The following is a 21,798-nucleotide window of genomic DNA, read 5'->3' on the forward strand; positions in this document are numbered from 1 at the left end:
GCTCCAAGTCCTTTGGTTATGTTGGCCCTGATGTATGCTCAGCTCTTTCCCTTTGTCATCAGCTCCCAGACACCAAGCCAGTGTGATATAAGGCAGCAACACAGTGCTGTGTGGCAGCCACACGGTGCTGTATGTGTGGAGGATTCAAATGCAACAGAACACAAAGGACATCCTTATAAAAACACGTATGTACATTCTCAACCCCCTTTCTATCCTGGCATTCCCTGGCACAAAGCCAGCAAAACCAGCACATGACCCTAACAGGGGTAAGAAATGGGTGTGCTCCAGCAGCCGAGGACAGGGACTGCGCTATGGATGTCAGCAGAGAATCTCACCTGGGACAGAGTCACCAGGTGGCTAAACCCAACTACAGACTCTGAGCGCTACATAAGGGTCTCCCAAGACCTGGGAGACCACTGCAGCAGCATCTTCAGCCCAAGGCGCAGAGGGCCCTTGCCCCTGGTTTGAAGCCGTTTTCTCTACAGATAAAAAGCTGCCTGGGTCCATTAGATACAACGATGAGGGAGGAAGTGCCCGGCCTGCAAGCACGGGTCCAGAGGAGCGGGAGGCAGGCCCAGGATCAGTCCATCACAGCAGCTGCTCACTAAACCCCCACAACTGTGCTCCTGGCTCCTGTCACAAGCAACTAACTGAAGGGGAGAGACTACCATTTAAACACATGGGCCTTTGGGTCTAGTCTTCATTCCCCACAAACACTCAGGAAACAGCCCACAGTCAAGCCAGTGGTTCTAGGTCATTATTATTCTATTGGCTTGAGAACTTCCTGGATCCCCCGTGAACACCATTCCTTCCAAGTGAAGAATGAGCCACCTCAAACACACCCTCCCCAACTCCTCCGTCTGCATTCAGAAAACTTAATAGTTTTCGTTTTTCATTAATCCGGTGCCTATTCTCCCTTCGTTCATGAATCACCACTGAGATCCTCTGCTAACCTAGAATCCAAGAGAAACACCCCCTATCATCTATCCCCAAGTGGTCACCTGCGTCTACTCTGTTAACACTTTTAAGAAAGCAAGAAACACAAAGCCCCTGGCTTGTTATAAGGACATGAGCGAGAGCTTTAGGCCTTCCCTCTGTACTATCATCTACTACAGAGAAGCTTTCTCTCTCTCCCACTCCTCTTGGGCCCCGCGATATCCGTTCACACGGAGGACTGCTGCAGGTCCCTGAGCTGTGTGCACAGGGCACAGTTCTTGGCAGAGGGGGACATGGGGTCCAGAGCAAGTCACAGATCAGCCCTTACTGCCCAGGAAGTGGAGGCACCACCAAGGTAAGAGGAAAGGGCCTCCTTCCCCATGGCAAGTCCTGACCAGGGGAAGCAGGAGGTGAGCAAAACCTCAGGCAAACCATTCCTACCAGGAACAGAGAATTCTGAAACTTGTCCACATCCTCTTTCCTTTCATCAGGCTGGCTTTCTAAATGAAGTGGGAAGTACCCAGTCGCTGTAGATGGGTGTTAAAAGTCTGGACTGCTTCTCTCAGAAGGAGGGTGTGGTCACTTTCTAGACTTTGAACACCCAGGCTGTGTGCAGGGCAGGGGCAGTGTAGTGGCTGAGAAACAGTCTCCAGCATCACACAACCCTGGGTTCAAATTACCAGCTGGGTTCAATAAAAACAAGTACCATTTACTGAGAGCTTACTATGTGCCAGGCACTGACAAATATTTACATGCATTACCTCATAAAATCCTCACAACAATCCCGAAAGGGAGCTATTTGCATGGCACATATTAAGCACTATTACTATTATTGCAATTATTATTAATAAACACTGCTAGTAACTTAATGACTCGAGAATAAAAAGGAGCCTCATCAGATAGGTATTTGGTAGAAGAGGGGAAGGAGGGCAGGGTTTTCAAAGAGCCAATGGATTTCAAAGCCACTGGCCATAAAATCCTAGACTTCAGATATTCTGGCATTCTGTTCTGATAAATCATCTACATGTTCTATCCCAACACTTCAGCACCCAAAGTATACCTCCCAAACCACCCTCCCAGCTGAGATCTCTGTCTTTGAAAACATGGCATACATAACAGACAGGTCAAAGCCTTACTCTATCAAGAGGCAGCCCCAGGTAAGAACAGCAGCCTCTACCCACCTGAGAGGCCAGGTGAATAAGGTTACTGCTGGTCAACCTGAAAGGTGGGGGGGGGGGCAGTGCTGGGAGGAACAGAAAGATGGGGTCACCTTCAAATGGAAATAGGCAGTCAGCAGCTGGGACTCCATTCCTCACTGAGAATGGGCCCACCTTCTGCAGGGAATGTGGATGAGCAGAGTTCAGGACCAAGAGGAGGTGGCCTAGAAGAGCCAGTAAATTAGCCTCATTCATCACCACTTGGTCCAAGCCCAGCACCCTATGTAGGTCGTGCCACAAGGGCCCCCACCCAACAAGGGAAAACAAGTTAGGAAATGGGAGCGGGTAATCTCTTTAAAAAGTGAAAGCTGGGTGACTGCGTGCATGGAAGGTGATCAAGGAAAAAGGAAGTTCGTTTCCACCAAGATAAGGACAGAATAACGAGGCTCTACCCAGGAACCAGACCCTCTCCTCAGGAAGCTGATGGTTCGTTCGTTCCAGCCGCTCTTTCGGAGCCCCTGCTGACAAGCACAGTGAGAGTCGGCCCATGGTTTGTTGTCTTGCAATGTGTGTATGACAGTCACCTGGACACCCTTCTGTAGAAGAACAGCACCCTGGGCCTAAGGGAAACTTCCCACCCTGACTGTGGAAGAACAGGAACCCTGGGCCTAAGGGAAACTGCTCCCTCCCCACTCCACCCCTTCCTCAGCATATAATCACAGCTCACAAGAAAGGTGGGCACAGACGAGAGTTACTCCCAAAGAAAGGCGATGGTGCCTAAGATATCAGTGACACAAGAAGTTGTTTCAGAGGTGCCACATCTAGTACAGTAATGCAAATCTACTTCCTTGGAAACTGACCTTGGGCAGACTTCTTATGAAGCAAGGCCACTGCTGTCCAGTTTTCCAAGCAATGATGCACTTTGCCCTGAGTCAGTCACACACACCCCTGCCCCTGGCAATGTCAGGGATGCTCCTGAGTCTGCCAGGGGCTCACTGACAGTCTGAAGATGTGAACTTAAGGATCCATTCGAATCAGCCTGCAGCTAACTCGGCAACTAGCTCATTCAAATCAAAGGGCCTGTTTAGTCTCCGTTAAAATATATTTTTGGAATCTTCTTATACAATATAAGTTACAGGATAAAAAGCCCAGTGGGGAAAAAAATAAATACCATAAAATGATTTCAGAGTCTACCTGTGTAAGGCTAAGTTACATTTTGCCCCTTCTGAAAGAGACATTAGTTTCAAGCATACATTACAGAATTGTACAACACTAGAAGGAAATATATCTTAAATACAGTTAAACTATACCTACTAAAATGCTCAGAATATGAAACAGGCAAGAAGTAATCAACATAAATAAGGCCCAGGCTGCCTCAGAGGGTTTCACTTTCAGAAGCAAAGCATAAATGTGTACTTTTTTGATGCTGAGAGCAATTGAGAGGGTGGCACATGCATGCAAAGGGAAAAGGCGCGGGTGTCCTGCGAGCAGTCACGAGAACTCGCCAGGGAGGATGCCCAGGCCCAGCCCCTGCAGATGCTCCCTCATTTCTTTTTCCATCAGCTCCTTATGTCACCAGGTAGGAGCTAACAGCAACTTAAGCTCCAAACGTGGCACACAGATCGGGCCTCCTGAGCTTGCCAGAAGGAATACTGCGCTTTCCCAAAGGTGAGGAGGCCCGGGGATGGTAAGTCCTTGTCCTGCTGGTGAGCACAACCACCACGTGACCCTGGAGAAGCGCCCCCCCTGGCCCTCGGCTTCCTCATCAGCAAAGGGCTCATGCCTCTCACCTGAGGTACCTCAGAAGGCTGCTGTGAGAGTGTATAGGATTCAAACTGGAAAACAAAACAAAAATCTCTAAATCAGAACTGCACAATATGTATGAACATAATATCAAATGGGAAACATAAAACCATGCATGGGAGTTAGAAACTGAATCCACGACAAGGGAGAGCACACAATTTGTCACATTTTATTTCTCAAAAAAAAAATGGATCTGAAGCAAGTTATGCCACTCATTAAGATCTGCACAGCTATGTGTTACAAGTCTCTGGAAACTTGTCTGTTTGGTGAAAGATTTTCAATAAATGGGAGAAAGAAAAACAATGTGCTATACAGACACAAGGTGGCATCAGTCTCCTGGCTACTGACTACGAAATTCCCCTATTTCACCAGAAAGCAGGCAGGGAATCAAAAGAAAACAAAATCCCAGCTGACCCTTGGGCTTTCTGACGGCAGCTCTGTTGAGCTTCCAACTGCCATTTCCCAGGACCCCCATCAGCAGCCACATCCACAGGAATGTGCCAGGCTCCCTGATCCCAAAGGAAGACCTATTCAAACATGGCTCCCTGCTGCCGGGTCCCAGCTGAGACTCCCTGCTCCCAAGGATCCACCATCTGCCCACAGTGGGGCACCACGAGACAAATGTGGCACCATTCCATCTCTGGTTTGGGGAACCAAGTTCGTTCTGCAATCAGAAAACTAGATTCATTACTAATCACCTTCACTCTTTAAGATTTATTGCTGAGGACAAGCATTTTAAGGACAAGTATTTAGAAAAGGCCTGTAAGTACTTGCTTTTTGGGTGCCCAGGACATGACTCAATACCTGCAGCAGCCTCTGGTACATGTACTTGTTCGGCCAGAATCATGGACTACGGGAATTAGAAGACAGCTCAGAAAATGAGGACCCACAGAGTGATGTGTCTGTCCTACCTAGCGTCATACAGCCAGCACTAAAACCCCATGCAAAAACACATTTTGTTTTTAAGGGGGCCTTGGACCTGAAAAAGAAAAGCCACGTACTGAACTGGAAATAAAAGTTCAGAAGAAAGAAGCTGTTGTACGTGGAAGGTCACACAGCGACTGTGAGCTGAGACATCAAGAGGGGTCTGGCCCGTGCTGGACGCTTCAGTGATCTGGGCTGGCTGTGAGCATCCACGGATGCAGTGAGGCTGAGATAAACAGAAACAAAGCAAAGCAGCACCAGCCAAGGTGCTGAAGCAAGCTGTTACACCCCCATTTGGCAATGAGAACCAATATGGCACAGAATAATGGAACACACTTGGCCACCAAGCTCTCTCTCCTATACCCCCTTGCTTATTGTCCTGACAAAGAACGTATATTCCAAAAGTCAACCTCACTCCTCTAATTAAAAGGAAACAATAAATAAATCACAGATGAAAAAAGGTCCCCCTGTAAAATATAAACTACATTTAAACTGTTCACATTATACAACAAGTGTGCATTTAATCTTCAGAAGCTTCAAACCTCTAATTGGGTTGGGTTATGCAGAGTTGTAAGCAGGACTTTGTGGTTTCAGTGAAGAAGTCATGTACAATGGAAATCACTGTAAGAAGTAAGTGATTTTTAAAACACACACAGATACACACTTGCCTTAACGGTTATACATATATATATTATATATATATAATATATATATATACACACACACACACACACACAACACAGCAGCTACATGGATGGTCAGGAAGGCCAAGGGCATGGGCATGTGAAAGAGAAGCCCTCTGCTCCCTGTCAAATGGGGAAGCCCCCAGAAAGGATTCAGCAGCAACAAGTCTACAGCACAAATATGAACGACATCATCCCTGAAAAGACCCAGTTAGCCGACTGCCCTATAGGAGCCACTTGAGCCTAAACCCTGTGGGAAAAGGCCCAATTACAGTATATCCTACTGCATACACTTGAAATAGTACAGTGTGGCTTTTCTCCAGACTATTATAATTTTTCATGCTTTCTGAAAAAAAAAAAAAAAACACTGAAACCTTCTTTCAGTCTGTGATGAAGCGAGGTGAACCCATATCATAAAGCAGAGCTCATACTCCACAGGATTTGTGAACAGAATGCTTATCTGATTAATAAGTCTTCATCCCTCCAGCCTCAGGAGGCAACACTCCTGTAGCTCCAAGGCAGGGATTACTGAGAAGCCCAGGGAAAGCGCTCCAGTAGTAAAGACATCCAAGCTGTGCATCTCTTCCCTGCTGGGGGTCAGCTACAAAGACAGCTCGGGGCAGGGGGGTGGCTAAACTGGACGAACACAGATGAATGTCCACTCTGATCAAGCCCAGATATGGAAGCTCTAGCTTGGGAGCTAGAAGCACCAAGCAGGTGCTCCAGAGCTGGGCAACACTGTCTTCCAGGTTGTTAAAGACTTCGGTTTTAAAAACCCAAATGGTTTTACCCCCATGACTTCTTTCCAACTCAAAGCTGTACGTTACTTACAACCCAAATCATAAGCACATAGACTGTACACACAGATTTTTTTTTTTTAAATCCACAAATAAACAACACTGTAAAAAAAAAAAAAAGACAGTGAGTTGAAGTCTTGTTTTTGTCCAGCTGGGCTTGCCCTGGAGCCCTGCCTCTCACTCAGCCCTGTTCCTGCTCTCCTGGCCCTGGGTGGTCCCTATTCGTCCTCTGTGGCAGCTGGCAGCATCCCCTTGTCAGTCAGGTGAGACTTGAGCATGTTGAAGATGTGGAGCTGCTGATCTGGCCTCAAGGTCAGGAACTGCTGAACCAGCTTACTCGGGTTAGGGCCCCTGGAAGAGGATGAAGAAACAGCACTGAGCAAAGCAGAGGCCAAGCAACTTCGAGGGCCTAATTATTCAAGTAGCTGTTTCCTCTCTGGATTCTCTACTAATGGAGGGTAGGGGTCCTCAGGGAATCCATAACTAACAGCAACTGAAAACTGCATTCACATTTGGTTTTTTTCACTCAAACTGAGAAGTAGCTAAAATTCTAGAATTTCACCACACTTAAAAATCCACTAACTTGGTTCAGATGGAAAGGTACTATACCTGATAAAACTGGCAATATACACATTGACAAAGGTGGCCATCAGATACTGGCAGTCAAAGCGATCCATGATGCCTCCATGGCCAGGAATGGTATTGGCGAAGTCCTGTTAGAGGAGGGGAAGGATTGATTAGTCTGGCCTCAGCCAAGTCAAAGCCTGGCTTATGGTCCAACCTCAATGTCCAGCTACTGTACTGAATAGCTGAGGGCAACAGATAGTGAAAAGTAAGTATTGATTCAAATGCTGAAGCTATAATAGTACACAATCTTATTAAATTACAAAATATTTCTTTTGAAGAAAGACTATATTAACAAATATACTGAAAATCCAACCACTGAATTTTCTTAGAAACAATGTATCTTCCTTTAACCTACTTAAATTCCATGCATGGGTGAAGAAGAGCACACATTAATAATCAGGGTTCATAGCTTGGTATTTTGAAGGGGGTGGTGGCTGATGAGGTGGGACAGGAGGAGGAAGGAAGAAGACGGGTGAAAAGGGGCCCAGCTAGGAGACAATCAGAGGAACAGAAAAGGGTTTTCCTACTTTGATTTTAAAGGCTCGCTTGAATCCACTAGCGAAGAATCCTCCAAAGGGGCCAATGAGTGAAGCAAAAGTGGAGAGGGCAATGCTGTGAATCTGGAAGGGGTACATCCGGACTGTTTTCTGAAAAGAATAAATGAAGTCAGTCGAGATGCCTGCAAGCCCAGGCTTATTACTTGTTAACATTAAAAAAACAAACAAACAACAACAAAACCACCTCTTTATTAAACTATTTCTCTCCCCCCACCCCAAAAAAATTTAGGAAAAAGACTGGTTTGGGGGTTGTTTGTTTGTTTTTGGTAAATCTCTAATACATGGCTTAATAGAGGACACTAATGTATTACGAATTCAGTCTACAGCAATATGATGTTTTGGTTGAAGTGTATGAAGAAAATCTAGCCCTACAAGGACACGTTGTTGAAAAAAGGAAGAAAAAAGCAAGAGTATTTTAGCACCGTCTTTTCAGATAATTATGGCTATTCTTCTCTGATACTACACCAGAACTTAAGTGGTAGTTTTCTAAAAATTTGGTGCAATGTGGAATCTGAAAGCCTATCAATGACCGTTTTGTACTCCTACATTAAAATCCATTGGTCTATCTTGCTCTTTGAATGGATCATTTACCCATGCATGACTGTGTAACACCATGCACTGGCCATTTCAAAAATACTGGTTCACTGAGTTACACAAATCTTTCAAATGTAGACAAATTTTGCCATACAATGTCAAAACGTCATGTTACAATCACCACAGATCCCTCAGAAAAGCCTTTAAGAAGCTGTCAAACTTACAGTGGCAGGTATACACTTTCCAAAACTCTAATTTGTACTTGAAAGCCAAATTTTATCGTTGGTAACAACTACTGTCAGCTGTTTTTTTGAAGTGACAGACTCACTTTGTTCCTTTTCAAGAAAAATGTCTGCCAAAAATCCAAATCTGAAAAATTATAGTCAGTTCTTTTCAAGTAAAAATTATGTCCCCATAAAAAAGCCGCTAGCTCAGCTCATAACTCAAGCAGGTGCACACGCAGTCTTCCTTTAGGTAAGCACTGTCCTGCAGCATTTAGCAGAAGCATTTTATGTATAATTTCCATTTTGGTACCAGAGCATTAGAAAGGTGTGTATTCAAGGGCCAAGATTTAATAAAATTAATCATTTTACTATTTCATCAAAGACACTCTTAAGGTGAGCTGGCTGAGTCTTCCTGTGAGTATGTGGCATAATGAATTCAATGACAGTCTAGTTTAGTGCCACTGCCTTCACTCATGCTAAGGTGCCAGCACTGCTTTTGCACCATCATGGCAAATGCTGACAAAGTGAAACTTTCTTCATTACGTTACAAAGAAAGTACAGACCCCCCGAGAGGACCTCAGGGTGCCCCAGGATCCAAAAGCACACTTTCAGAACCCTGGTCTTAATGATTTGAAGTGGGAGGAAATGTCTCCTCCTGTCCTCACCCTGAACTGACTTGAGCAATTCTCCAACCTGGGGCTTACAAGCTTTGGGGAGGGAGGAAGCTAGTTGTTTTTGAGGGAAGGCAGTGGTGGAGAGGCGGCCCTCTCTTTGTAGTCACTATCCAGCCAAGGATCATTCACCCCATGTGAGTGGCACATACCCAGCCAATGACCGACTGGATCACCCCAGGAATGTTGTACTCCTGCAGACGAAACAGGTCCGAGGGCTCACAGTCCACAGTGAAGCTGTTGGTATCATTGTTGTACTCCACAGGGCAGACAAAGCATCTGTACCCAGACATCACATAGGACAGCTGAGGATGAGAACAGACAAAGGAGACAAGTTCCAGCCATCTTGCCTGGGCAGCACGTGCCTGGTTCAGCCAAGTCCCTCACAGTGCCTAGCACCCTAAGAGCAAGCTATGCACTAAATCAGAGGTTCATATTTCACCATATGTGTATTTTACCTGTATCTGGGAAAAAAAATGAAAAAGAGGCTGATGGCCCACTGAAGCTTCAATGTACTTGCTCCAACAACCAGGCCCTGAATAAACCCAGGAAAGACCTGAGGGAATTTGGGCAAAGAACTACAAGAAGTTCCACCCCATTGGAAGGAGCGATGGTCCATTTTTCTCAGGATCCCTTAATTCAAAATGGCAGGTGGTGAGGGGAGCGGTATAGTGAGAGGGAGACAACCAGGAGGGGAGGAGGCTGAAGAGCAGTAAGTAGGGAGTCAGCCCTGAAGGGCAGCTGGACAACTCTGAAAAGGGGAGAGACTGGCCTGAGGGTCAGAAGCAGTGAATGGTGCTCTAGAAAGGGCTGGGAGATCATTCCTCTCCAGGCAAGACACGCACAGGAGAAAATCTGGGTTAGAATGGCATATCCCACCTCACCTCTCTCAGGCAAAATATCAAATGCCTGGACAAGAATGCCATCTCCTGAGTGTTGCCAGGCCTCAGCATGAGAGGAGTACAAGGTGTGCACGGCCCCCACTCCTCTAATGCTTAAATACTGGCAGAAAAAGGACAGCTGGCACTGCCCGTGCCATGTTCATGCTCCGCTACAGGGCAAGGTTGCCATTCAGCAGGACAGAGTCCTTGGCCTCGGGGGACATGTTCACTAGCCGTGGATGGGCTTTGAAGGTGGGTGGGAGGCCTCTGCCCATCCCCCACCCAGCTGGGAGCACCACCTACCAGAAGGCCAAATACCACAGTAGCAAAGCAGCCCCCAATGAAGCCTTCCCAGGTCTTCTTCGGGGACAGCTGTGGACAGAGAGCAAGTTCTTAAAAAAAGGCATTTTGATAACTCTAGCTTTGGGAATAATGACTGTTAAAAGTCTTTCTACTATTAAAAAAACTCATTCAATTAAACCACCTCACCTTCTAAAATGCCCCATACTTGGTTTCCTTGTTCCCTGCCTGATAGCCCCCAGTTTCCTTTCTGTTTCAATTGGCCAAATAATTTAATTATGTTATAAAACAGCAAACTAAGTAAATGATAACACTCAAATTCAGATCAAAGCCACAAAAGTGTGCCTACGCCATCTATAAAAATATTTCCCCTATTAGCTCTTTTTTTTTTTTTTTCCTATGAGTAGTTGTCAAGTCTTCCTCTGGCTTTTCTCTTGAAGCTAATATATTACTAGCCTTTCATCAGGATGACATAAAGATATACACACCAGCTAGATCTCTTCTGTCTCCCAAGCTGATCTACTCATATTGAAAGCACCACCCTCCCCTCATGGTGATGGTCCATGTTAGGGTGATCCACTTACCTTGATGAGTGGGGTCCGACCAAAGAAGAAGCCAAACATATAGGCCATGATGTCATTACAGATCACACAAGAAATGGGGACAATGAACCTAGGAAATAAACCAAAGTAAGAATCAACACTACTAAGATGATAATACCTCAAAAGTCCACAAAACAATGCCATTCATAAATTTCAGTACAATAACCCATACAGTACTTATTAACCATTAAGGAATAAGTTTAAAAGAAATAAAATCCACATAAGCCCTACCTAGTACCCGGCACATAGCAGCATTCAAATGTTTACTGAATGACTACTGAATAAATGGAGGTGGTATTCTATAAAATATCATTTGTTCTTTTTTCATTATAAAGTAATACAAAAATTTAAAGTGTAAAAAGAAAAAATAAAAAGTCGCCTTGTTTCCCCATCCCTATCTCCATTCTCCAAAATAACTTTTAATCATTTCTGACTTTTCTTCTAGTAGTTACCTCCATAATCCTAAGTAATACATGTACTATTTCATAATTTACTTTTTTTTTTTTTAACTGTTTATTACTAGCTCTAGTGAATGAAACTTTTCCCCAGGACTACATGAGAGCAAGACCAAGTACACACACAGCCAGACTTCTTCTCTGCCTTGTTCTGTGGGTCTGGTCACCCCTCCACAAAAAAAAAAAGCAACAGTTTCCAAACTTGGACCATCTCTCTTCTCACTTTCTGCTCTCTGACAGTCACTTTTTTCAAATTTCCTCTATCAGTTTGACATAACATACATAAATCCCAGCCCCTCAACTACAGGCAATATTTTCTGACTTCCTGCTTGTTAAGGTAGGGATTTAGAGCACCTGTATCCACCCAACCACCCATTGTATTTACTTTGTTGAGGCTTCTAGCAACATTCTCTGCTCTACACCTATAATTAAGTCTTCAAGGTTCAGTCTAAAAACCAGTAACTAGAGATTTTAATATGATTCACTCTAGAACCAAGTGGTATGTCTAGCCCTAAAGATGAGAACTTAGCATGAGCCCCTATTTAGAATTACTTAACAACACTCTGAAAGAGAGGGCGAGTACATCTCCTCAGGCCATTATCATTATTTTAAATATAATAATGCCCTAAGGTGAACATTTAGATGAGCTAGTCTCTGTTCTAAGCACTTTACATATTTTTACTAATTTATTCCTCAGGCAGTGGGTATTACTGTACCTTCACCCTGAGAACACGAAACAGAGGCACAGTTTGGGATCTTAATCACAGTACTTTAGCACCTCATATACACGAGTATATGCCTTCACATTTTCACTAAAAGCACAGCTTCTTCAGTCAGCCTACTGATTTCTATCAATGGTGATAGATTTCCTGCTGAAACCATTGCATTTGTGGAATAAAATCTACTAAGTATATCATTCTTTTGACACATTGCCAGATTCCATTCGCTGATAGTTTATTTAGAATAGTATATCTATAATCATAAAAGAAATCAGTTTATCATTCTTGTTTCTCCCTCCCTATGCTTTTATCAGCTTTAATATTAAGCGATGGATAAAACTCTGCTGCTATCATTGGTCATTTTTTCCAGGTGTGGATTCTTATGCAATTTTCAAAGTTCTTTTATAGTTACTGATCTATTCAAGTTTTCTTCTTCGTGATTTTTACTCAGAGACCTCTTGTCAGGAAATCATGATTTTTTTCTTCTGGATTTTCAAATTTGTTGCCATACAGTTGCATTGCCTTTGATTCTTTAAATATCCCTACACCTGTTAGTCTAGAACAGTGGTTCTCAAAGTGTAGGTCCCAACCAGCAGCATCAGCATCACCTGGGAATGTACTAGAAATTCAAGTTCTCAGGCCCCACCCCATAGGTACTGAAGCAGAAACTCAGGAGTGGGGTGGCTCAGCAACCTGTGTTGCAACTAGGCCTGCAGGGGATTCTGATGTAGCTCAAGTGAGAACCTCTGGCTTAGACAGTTCATCAGGGTTTCTCAGTCCACCTATACGAGAACACCCACAAAATAAAAGGAAAAATCCCCCCAACATCACTCACCAGATCATTCCTTCAAACAGGTTGTGGATAACAAGATGTGACTGGGTTACAACAATCAGTAATGTTACATGGGTCCAGCCAAACTGCAAAAGAAGATAAAGGATAAACTCTACCTAACAGTTTAGCTTGAAAGGAACTTCAAATAACCATTAATACCAAACAGAAAATTGCTTAGAAACAGGTAGGAAAGATATCTGCTTCTGTACCTGTCTTACAGGAAGTGAAAAAGGTATAGAACAGGCCTCTGGGAAGAACTATGTTCTCCAGCTACAGTTGCCATCAAAAGGAGGGCCCATATGGCCCACCAGTTAGTCCTTCTATGCTCCAAAAGCCTGGGTACTTCTCATTTTCTTAGTATTTATTGAGTGCTTAGGACACTCAGAGAGGGGATGTTTTTAGGTTGAGGGAGTGATACAGCAGGCAGGATATCTATGGGCAATGTCTAAAGCTTCACCTTGAGCCTTACCTGGAGGCCACCCTTAGGTCCAGAGGGCAAAGACTACTTAGGGTGTAAATTACATAACAGTGATTGGGTCTAGGTGGATAAAGAGCCACCAAACTTCACTGGGGATGCCTCCTTCATCCTCTAGGTTCCAGATGCATAAGGACTGCATTCCAGGGTTTTGATTTATCACAGAAAGGATGAGAGGCCTGTGGAGTTTCCACAGAATTTCACTTATACCAAAAATTTTGACACTGACGCGCATATTTCCCTTACCATGTAGAACTGCAGTCGATAATGCTTCTTGACCAGACTCAGCACAAACATGCAGAATCCTAGTTTGAGGAAGAGGAGGAGAAAGGGCAAAATGAATCACATTCTGCATTTGTCTTTGTCCTAGTCATTTCCTTTAGCTGTGTTAAGCAGTCGTTTGTTAATTTCCTGGCAGCAGTTAACCAGGGCAAAAATTCATAGCCCAAGGGAATAAAACCAGATAAGCTGTCAGAAGGAAAAATGACTACTTCAAGATAATTAAAGGAAGGCAATATTTTAAATTTTGCAGACTACACTCAACTTAGGACACTGTTCACCAGATAGAAATGTTTTGATCCTAGAGCAGAGGCTGACAACCGGTCAGGCCAGCTGCCTGCTTTTATAAACAAACTTTTATTAGAACACAACCATACCTATTTGTTTACATATTGTCTGGGGTTCCTTTTGTGCTACAATGGCAGAACTGAGGAGCTGCAACAGAGACCCTATAGCCCCCAAGGCCTATAATATTTATTATCTGGACCTTTTAAGAAAACGTTTGCCAACCTCTGTCCTAAAGAACAGGCAGAAGGGGGATCCACCTGGTATGGGGCCAAGGCCATCCTTGCATCTCTCTCCTACTGACCCATATGACCAAACTCTCCAGGAAGAAAAGGGATTTTACCCATAAGTGTGCTGGGTCCCTCAAAAGCAGCCCTGTCCAGAAGAGAGCACATCACTATTTAAGACCCCTGGCCTCCCTTTGTGGGGCTGCTCCCAGGCTCTGAGGCATGCTCTCTATCCTCAACACAGCAGACCTCTCGGAAGTGGACTTCATATTTTAATAGCCAGGTGTCATTCACAGAGCAAAGTATTGCCATTAAGCTGATGAACAACAGGTAAGACTGAAACTTATTAGGTCAGAACAAATGTCTCATATGCCTCAAACTGGCTTTGAGGGTAACTATGAAGAACGCATTACTAGTATTACTGTACAGGCTTAACTGAGTTTAGATTGACAGAGCACTTTAATGTTTGTCAAGTTGCAATGTATCTGATCAAATCCTCAAAGTAATGCTCCTGTTTTAGCTTTAGATTACAGAAGAGCTAGATGAGATTCCAAGAGTAAGCTCCTGGCTCCTTTCAAGTCACAGGTCTTTTTAAACCCAAATCAATAAAATTTCTAATATGCTGCAATGTCTCTTTTTTTAAATTAATTTTTATTGGAGTATAGTTGATTTACAATGTGTGTTAGTTTCTGCTGTACAGCAAAGTGAATCAGTTATACATATATCCACTCTTTTTTAGATGCTATTCCCATATAGGTCATTACAGAGTACTGAATAGAGTTCCCTGTGCTATACAGCAGGTTCTTGTTAGTTATCTATTTTATATATAGTAGTGTATATGTCAATGCAATGTCCCTTTTTATACACAAGTTCCTGGGTGGTTTTTGTTTCAGTCACACTGCAGAATCTCTGCCAAGAGGACAGTCAGGACATGACCATGCTATGCAGTCCTCCAACAGAGGCTGGAACACAAGGACAAGGTGGCACAAACTCAGCCTCCACAACCACACAAGCCCCTTGGTCTCATTTCTCTTAGTAAAGAGCTGCTACAGCTCACGTAAGGCAGAATCCTTAGCTCTGCTCCCCTAAGTGGTCAGAGTTAATGTCATCAAAACCTTACACTGACCAAGAAATGCCCCAACTCAGCAGACATGCAAAAACAAGACATACACAACAACTGGTGAGCGGCTTGACGCATACCTGTTAGATAGAGAGTAAAGGAAATGAATCGGTGGTATTTACTGAGAATCCGCAAAGGTTCCTCTCTCTGGACCAGAGTGAAGAAGTAATCTGTCACTGTTTCGCCATAGAAGAAATAATTTACACACAGTAGAAAGTACCTGTAAAAGAATACAGGTCACTGTCAAGGGGAGCACATGTGGCCTCTCCTTTAAAGTGAGGCTGTTAGAAAGTCTTGAGGACCAGAGGTCCACCTGACCGCTGAGACCCCCGGGGGCAGCTCACACAGGGACAAGCAGACCACCATTCCCTGTTCTCTGGTGACACTGCAGGTGAGACGTTTATAGAAATCTGTGGCTTTCATTCACTCTCCATTTATCATAAACTTGGGACTCGAGTTTTTGCCCCTTCTGTAGGATTACCAAGCCTAACTTAACACTCAAACCGTAAGGCAACCCTCTGAAAGGCACCTCATCTGCCTCCGCAGCCTTACGTCCACTATTCCTGACACAAACCTTGCACACCTATCAAAATGCACTTCTCTGGCTTTGCCACCTGTCTGCTTGTTTCCCTTCTTTTCCCTACCTAGAACATCCTCTTCGCTTACCCAGTTTAGCACTCATTGCTCAAATACCGTTTTCTTCATAAAAACCTTGCATGACCTAACATGATATCTGCCTCCCGTGCATTTATTTCTATAGTACAAAGTATTTGCTCCTTCCACTAAGCAATTAATTATGCTTCAGACTGTCTTCCTCTCTGATGCCTGGCTTTGACACACAAACCTTTCACTAGCACTAACTCTTCATTTGTTTATAACCTTTCTCCTCTACTGGAAGGAGCTCTGAGGAGGGAGAAGACATGGCTCATATACCTCTGCGGCCTCACTGGTGTTTCTGCGGCCTCACTGGTGTTTCTGAGTATGGGAACCAGCAGCCCCACTCTAAACACTCAAAAAGGATCCAGACAGAGAAGAGAGGGGAGAGCATCTCGCTTCCATTTTTTTTCTTTTTTTTTTTTTTAAGATGTTGGGGGTAGGAGTTTATTAATTTTATTTATTTATTTTTGCTGTGTTGGGTCTTCATTTCTGTGCAAGGGCTTTCTCTAGTTGTGGCAAGTGGGGTCCACTCTTCATCGTGGTGCGTGGGCCTATCACTTTCGCGGCCTCTCTTGTTGCGGAGCACAGGCTCCAGACGCGCAGGCTCAGTAGTTGTGGCTCACAGACCTAGCTGCTCCACAGCATATGGGATCCTCCCAGACCAGGGCTCGAACCCATGTCCCCTGCATTAGCAGGCAGATTCTCAACCACTGTGCCACAAGGGAAGCCCTTTTTTTTTTAATTGTGGAAGTTCAAGAACTCCCATACTGGGTTTGTTTTCTGTTATGTGAAAAACACTTCCTCTGTACAGTGACCAGAGTCAGGGGTCAGACATCCTGAGTATGTTAACAAAATTCATAACATTGCTTTCCAGCTATCGAAGACCCACAAGAGAGACCTACATCTTAACCCAGGTGGCAAGCACAGTCCCTGTGGAGACTGTGAGGCAGCTTGTGCTGCTGGATGACAAGGAAGCATCTCTCAGAAGGATGTGTCCAGGCCAAGTCCAAGCACATCAACTCCCTTGGCCATAACCAAGTTGCCGGGGCCCAAAACACTACTCTCCGGCCTGGTAAGTACTGAAATCAGTGCCCGAGACCCAGCACAGCATGGTGAGAAGAGTCTGTATTTGCCCCAAGTCTTCTCAGGACTACACAGTGCTCTCCTCACATGTCACCAGCTGAGAAGAGTGTGGTCAATACAGCAGCGAGTTTCAGATCAGGAAGGTGTCTCGGACATCATCTGCACTATAGGTTTTGATCCTGTTTTTGCTTCAAGACAGCCAAGCCCGGAATTCCCTGCTGGTCCAGCGGTTAGGCCTCTGCGCTCTCACTGCTGAGGGACCAGGTTCAATCCCTGGTCAGGGAACTAAGATCCTGCATGCAGCGTGGCATGGCCAAAAAAAAAAAAAAAAAAAAAAAAAAATCCAAGCCCCTTCCTAGGAGGAGAAAGCAGAGCTCCTCTGAGGAGCCCAGATCCCCTGCACTCAGTCTCACTCCTGCCCACTGGCACCCAAGGAGCCTCTGAGGAACTAGGGCTCCAAAACCACAGTTTGAAAAGCACTAACTAAGTCTCAACCATCTGTTTTAAGGATGAGGGAATCAAGTTCCAGAGACAGCAACACCAGCACTGACAACTCCCAGATGACTCTTGTGGGATGCTGAGATACTAGAGCATGAAAAATGTACTGATCTAGAAAAGGGGGGCCATTGTGCAGAGTCTAAGGAGTCCAAATACTGAGGCAAACATGGTCACAGATGCAGCTGGTCTGGCTTCTTCTGAGGAAGAGTCCAGACTCAGGGTAACTACTCAAACGCTCCTCACAGGCCAACCACATATAGTCCGGCCTATGCAATACTTGGGTCTCAAAGGCGCTGTGAAGGTCCATGGCCATCATGGCCTGCCTCCCACCATGATTGTAAATACCTACCAAAGAACACTTGTCCAAATCTGTTAAGGGTTTCTGTGGGGCTAAAGAGCTTACCAGCTGAGGGTTCTGAACCAGGGCAGGTCATAAGAGTGGTAGACATTGTAGCCAATAGTGATAATCTCATGGAAACACTTAATCTGAACACACATCACCTGCAGGACACAAAAGAATTAGAATACTTGTCAACTCCCCAATTCTTATGATCTTTGGAAACAGAAACCAACAGGTCATGGGCCTTCAAGAAAAACCAATGTATTTAAGAATAATGTCGGTCCTTCAGTGATTCTGCTCTCCTCCTTTCTCTCTCACACCACCCCACAGGGTAGTGAGGCACTTTAAGTCACACAGAGTAGATGCAATTTCTCACAATAAATATATGTTTCTGAAACTTCAATTAAGTTTCTATTGTAGAACACCCCCCCACCTCGGGACTCAGTATCTTGCATTCTTGACTTTGAATAGAAATACGTACTTGAAAAGTCCCAACTGTTCTGCTCAGCACTCATCTGTTAGTCATCTGACCCTGTCCATGACAGTGAGAAGACTAACAGCAAAGTACTGTGGACTGGGATTTCTTAACAAAAAAGTCCTAAACCTAGGAGGAAGACTCCAGGAAAACAAGAAACAAAACCAAGAGTCACACAGAATCGTAGCCAGGGTCCCAGTTTGATCAAAGAGGTGAAGTAATAAAATCAAATTTTAAAGTGATCTTTAATTCACACACAAATGGCCCTCAGTTGGCTGCTGGAAGGTGAGAAAGCACAGCTATTCTAAGGCAGATGTGGTCTGAAGAGCCCGGACCCCAAGTGATTCCCAGAACCAACCCAACACCTGGCACTTAAAATGACCAGTCCTGCAGGGAAAAGTGAAGGCAAAACTATAGAACAGCATATAAATGGCACTTACAATCATCATTAAAACCATTGGTCCCAGGTAAATGATGATGAAGAAAAATGCAATCATGGCCAAAGTCAAGATGCCTCTCACCCACCAGTTCTTCCATCTAAGTTAAGAGAGGAGGGGAAGGAGAAAACATGTCAGGAGCCCAGAAAGAACTGAGGCACAAACCCAAGGGGGATGGTTCTTCCTGGGTTGAGAGGGCCCTGAGGTCAATCCTTTCCAGGAGTATGTCCTTCACCTTGACAGAGGCAGTAGCCCAGTAGCCATATGCTGGGAGAAGCAGGGCCGCCAGAGCCATCACATCATCCACGCTAAACTCAGCAAGTGCTCCAAGGTCCATAGAAAAACACACCCAGCTTGTGTCTTACCGAAGGAATCAGGCAAAAGACCCAAGGGAACAATGCCCTCTACTTCTGTATCTACTTGGATGGCTTCTATGGGCTTCTCTATCTGAGGAAAAAACTATGAACATTTTTCCTGCAGCAGAATACTACATTGCTCTGACCCTGCATCACTATGGTGATAACAGTATCAAACACAGTGGTAATAACAGCTATCATATGTATGTACCTGGCACTTCTATAAGGACTTTACATGTATTAATTGATTCAGCCCTCAACACTACTAGCTTTTACAACAGATGAAGAAAGGGATGCACAGTTCATACACCTGTGAAGTGTTTAAGCTGAGATTTGAATCCTGGGAGTCTGTCTGGCTCCAGAACCCATGCCCTTAACCACTGCACAATACAGCCTTTCAAAGGGACAAATGTGTGGAAGGCATGCCCAGGAACACTCTTAGACAATGTTTCGGGGTCTTATAGTTTGCCTTTTTAATCTGCCCATACTGCTGGTATCGGAAGGACCAGAATCTCAAGGGACCAAAAATTTAACCCTGAATTCACCCAAGTTGAGATGTTTCTCAATTCTTATAGAAAAATTCAAGGAATGTCCACAATGCATGTGTGTGTGAGAGAGGGAAAACTGAACTCTTAACTAGAAACTTGGGCTCCTCAGTGTAAAGCAACCTGCCCATTAGTCACAAGGATCATTCATCTTCATGTGCTGTGTCAGTGACCACCCCCATGTCCACACGTTCCTCCTCCTTAGACAGCACCTCCCACACATCCTAGAGCACCCTTCAAGGCCAGATCCACCCAGGCGGCGCTCGTAGTCACTGTTAAGCACTAGATGACACTCAATGAAGCCCTAGGCAAAGGCAGGGGAGACTGTGGCTAATGAAAGTGGGCAGGCCTGCACCTCACACTCTAACAGATGTGGGCTCCTGCTACAAGACTGTGGGCTCTCTAAGGGCTTCGGGTCTTCCATGGCACTTGGAGACAGTGCAAGCCCCCAGCAAGCACTTGCATCATTAAGCCAAGCTACCTTGAAGACAAGTTGGAAAGGGCCCTGTTGAGGACCTCTGGGGTATCGTCTACAGAGGTTGGTAGGGTGACAGCTTCCACTCGGCTCTCACTGTCCGATGCAGTCTCTCCATCTACCTTTGCTTCTGCCTCCGACTCCTACATAGTAGAAAAACAGAAGAGGAAAAGGTCACAAGCGCTGAGTAGGATACTGGGTGTAGACATCCAAAAAGACCCATCCACCTTTGAGAACCCCTCTCCATCAACACCTAAGTCACACAGGAAGCAGCCCCTGCTCTGTCACAAGCTATAGACTCTCAGAACCATCAAGACAGGCCGGGCTCTCTCAGGGAAAGCTGGGTGTTCAGGCTATTGCCCCCTGCAACAGGGCTCCCCAAAGTCCATGGTGTTACTTCCAGTCTTCACAAGAACACCCCATAAGGAGGCCAGCCCCACTCAGTGTGGAAGCCCTATGGGACCACTAACTCGAGTCACTGCTTCACCAGGACTGGTGTGCACCACTGCCCTCTCCCTGCCACCAGGCCTGGGCATCAGCAGACACTTCGATGTCACTCACAGTATTGCCACCAGGCCCCAGCCACATAAGGAAATGCTCTCAGGAACTCACTCTGCTCCCCAGCCTGTGTGAAGGGACCAGAGCCATGCCAACAACAGGTTCTCCATCCAAGTACCATGGAGCAGGCTGCTCTGCATCCTAGGGACCATCCTCCTACTCAGAGGTTTTATTTCTTAGGAGAATTTAGAATAGCTGCTGTGAGAAGAGGTGCAGGAGAAATCAAATCACTTGGAATCAGAGTAACAATACTACACAGTATTTGAATAGCCCTTCACAGTTTTGAGAGCATCTCCCACACCTGTGAACATCTGAGCAGCTCTGGGAGGAAGAGAAGGAAGACAGAAAGATCCCTGTTTACAAATGAAGAAACAGGGTCTCTGAGAAATTCGATGGCTGGCCCCAAATCTCCTACTAACCAGGTCTCTGACTTCAGTGTGTTCATCCTACTAGATTTCCTTTTAAGCATCTCGGAATCCATTTTATTCTTCAGTAAGAGATTCAGAATAAAGTAAACTGATAATGGCAAAAGGGATGTTTCACCAAAGTGTCAAAGATTTCATTACATACATATGCAAACAAAAAAACAGTTATATCTTTCTTCAAATTGGACAATTTAAATTTCCCTGATGACTAATAAATATATGAAACTGAGGATCCTTTCACATGTTTCTTGGCCATTTAGATATCATCTTCTGTGAAGTGTCTGTCAAGTCACTGGCCAGTTTTTTACTGAGTTTTCTTGCTTTCCTTTTTATTGATTTGTAGGAGTTTTTTTTAATATGTTCCAGATTTAAGTACTTTGTGTCACTAATCTGTTCCTCCAGCCTTCTCTAACCCCCACGCCCCACCTCAGTCCTTCCCTCTCCTACAATCAGACCTTCTCCCTCCGGCTCAGCACTGGCCACAACGGGGACTTGGTGGGAGATTTTGTAATTGTCTTCTGCCCCAACTGACCATAAGGTCCCTAAAGACAAGGATTATAACACCTTTTTCTCAGGATATCCTCATGCCTGGCACACAGATACTTACATAAAATACTTACAAATATATGGAAGGATGGTGGGAGGAAGAGAGGAATTAATTCCAGGTGTGGTAAAGCTGCCCCTGCCCTCACAGAGACAGCTGTTTCTAAATTAACTTACAACTGTGATAACACCACAAAACAGAGGTTTTAACTACTGCAGAACTGCTGATACAGAGATAGCAGGCTTTGGTAAAGAACTTATGGAGGCACTTTGCTGTACAGCAGAAATTAACACAACATTGTAAATCAACTATACTTC

At 44.7% G+C, this 21,798-nt stretch overlaps 1 protein-coding gene across 2 annotated transcripts in view; it reads right to left on the minus strand.

Annotated features, from left to right (window-relative positions):
• Positions 1–4,049: 4,049 nt before the first annotated feature.
• The window catches only part of CDS2 (CDP-diacylglycerol synthase 2), a 58,160-nt gene continuing 40,411 nt past the window's right edge, over positions 4,050–21,798 (minus strand). For both annotated transcript variants that reach the window (XM_059037637.2, XM_067011768.1), the window contains 12 exons: positions 19,961–20,097; positions 18,582–18,678; positions 17,730–17,827; positions 15,169–15,308; positions 13,424–13,482; positions 12,706–12,788; positions 10,679–10,766; positions 10,098–10,166; positions 9,066–9,218; positions 7,455–7,574; positions 6,910–7,013; positions 4,050–6,651 (listed from right to left, as the gene is read on the minus strand). In XM_059037637.2, the coding sequence (XP_058893620.1) occupies positions 6,519–6,651; positions 6,910–7,013; positions 7,455–7,574; positions 9,066–9,218; positions 10,098–10,166; positions 10,679–10,766; positions 12,706–12,788; positions 13,424–13,482; positions 15,169–15,308; positions 17,730–17,827; positions 18,582–18,678; positions 19,961–20,097 (1,281 nt within the window). In that variant the 3' untranslated portion in view covers positions 4,050–6,518. The remainder of the gene's footprint in view (positions 6,652–6,909; positions 7,014–7,454; positions 7,575–9,065; positions 9,219–10,097; positions 10,167–10,678; positions 10,767–12,705; positions 12,789–13,423; positions 13,483–15,168; positions 15,309–17,729; positions 17,828–18,581; positions 18,679–19,960; positions 20,098–21,798) is intronic.

Source organism: Kogia breviceps, chromosome 14 (assembly GCF_026419965.1).
Source record: "Kogia breviceps isolate mKogBre1 chromosome 14, mKogBre1 haplotype 1, whole genome shotgun sequence".
In the NCBI taxonomy this organism is placed as follows: Eukaryota; Metazoa; Chordata; class Mammalia; order Artiodactyla; family Physeteridae; genus Kogia; species Kogia breviceps.